The sequence below is a fragment of the Orycteropus afer genome, unplaced genomic scaffold, assembly GCF_000298275.1.
Source record: "Orycteropus afer afer isolate SDZICR_OR568_19922 unplaced genomic scaffold, OryAfe1.0 scaffold00018, whole genome shotgun sequence".
NCBI lineage: Eukaryota > Metazoa > Chordata > Mammalia > Tubulidentata > Orycteropodidae > Orycteropus > Orycteropus afer.
In genome coordinates this window covers 20,845,002-20,846,421 of record NW_006921605.1, presented here as the reverse complement: position 1 = coordinate 20,846,421, position 1,420 = coordinate 20,845,002, and the positions used below count along the sequence as shown (strand labels likewise).

General features: G+C 36.0%; 1 protein-coding gene across 1 annotated transcript in view; it reads left to right on the top strand.

Moving 5' to 3' along the window:
- Positions 1 to 1,420, top strand: part of EFCAB13 (EF-hand calcium binding domain 13) — a 135,149-nt gene that overhangs the window by 92,262 nt on the left and 41,467 nt on the right. Inside the window, exon 18 of the mRNA XM_007959917.1 lies at positions 1,102 to 1,245. Within this exon, the coding sequence (XP_007958108.1) occupies positions 1,102 to 1,245 (144 nt within the window). The remainder of the gene's footprint in view (positions 1 to 1,101; positions 1,246 to 1,420) is intronic.

The following is a 1,420-nucleotide window of genomic DNA, read 5'->3' as shown; positions in this document are numbered from 1 at the left end:
AACTGTGAAGTAATATTAGTAGAATCAATGTAGATCTAAGCTTCTATTATGATGTTCTTTCCAAGTGACCTCCATGAAGGAAGTGTAATGAAACAATTTTCAAAATATGGAAACATACCCAATGATTTGATTTTGAGCTTGAGTGAGAAATGGAGTGGGAAATGGTGTGGATAAAAAATTAAAAAACCCGTTGATGATTATCTTTTATTTTTTAAAATTGGTCTGGGATCAGCAGAACTCCCCTGCTTGGTTGCATGGGTTGTGCCTTGCATAAAGGTGCCTGGTTGAGAGAGTTTGAGTGGAGGCTGAAAGGTATCCCATATTCTATCTACTGTGCTCACTAAACCTTGAACCCCCCTGATGGATTGCAACCTCTCTGAGGAGAGTGCACTTTGTCTAATTGCACTTTGTTGTAATTTATGCAAAGGAGAGAGAGTCTTTTTCTAGCTCACACAAAAGCATACTGTAGATTAGCAGACGCACTGGGGATCAAGAGCTTTAGCATCAGATGTTAGCCTTTAATTGTTCTCCTCATTAGTTGACAGAAATCTTTAAACATTCTATTCCGTAGTGATACCGCCTCGGAAACCCAAGGAGGGGTCGCTATGAGTCGGATCCGACTCCACAGCAGTGGGGTTTGGTTTATATGTAAAAAAAAACCAAACTTTTAAGTTTCTGAAGCGGTATCACTATGGAAGTAGATCGTCTAATCTTCCTTCCGAGGAGTGGCTGGTGGTTTGAACTGCCAGCCTTCTGGTTAGCAGTCAGATGCCTTAGGCACTATGCTACCAGAGCTCCTTCTATGTGTAAAGGGTATAACTATTATTTAAGAGACATATAGCTCACTTAGTTAATGGATGAAATGACTCAGAGTGGATCTTATTAAAATATATACCAATAACCCCTTATATTCTCTTTACCATGAAATTTTCTTTTTAAAATATTGCTTGAAATAAGTGGGTATTCAGTTATAAATAGAAAAGATTTTTCTTTTTTATAGAGATTTTGGTTCAGATAGTTAATTTGTAGGTTTACCTATAGTAAACTATGGACAATTATTCTGCACAATAATGTCTTAGATATATTAGTTTTTCCTTTCAGAGATTAAAGAAGCTGCACGTGTCTTGACATGTGTTGATAATGGCAGAGTTAGTATACCTAACTTGGAGTATGCCCTGAAAAATTTGAATATCAATTTAACTGAGGAGGAGTTGAATGAAGCTCTTAAAAGTTGTGGCATCAATGGTGAGTATTTTTGGTTTTAATTGCTTTAGAGGCTCTTTGATTAATATAAAGATCAACATATACAATTTGTAGAGATTAGAAGATACTAGTAAATATTTCACAACCCGTAAAGACTTATTTTTAAAGAAACAAGAATACAAGTTGTGATGAGATGGGAAAAAGTTGTGATCCCTTA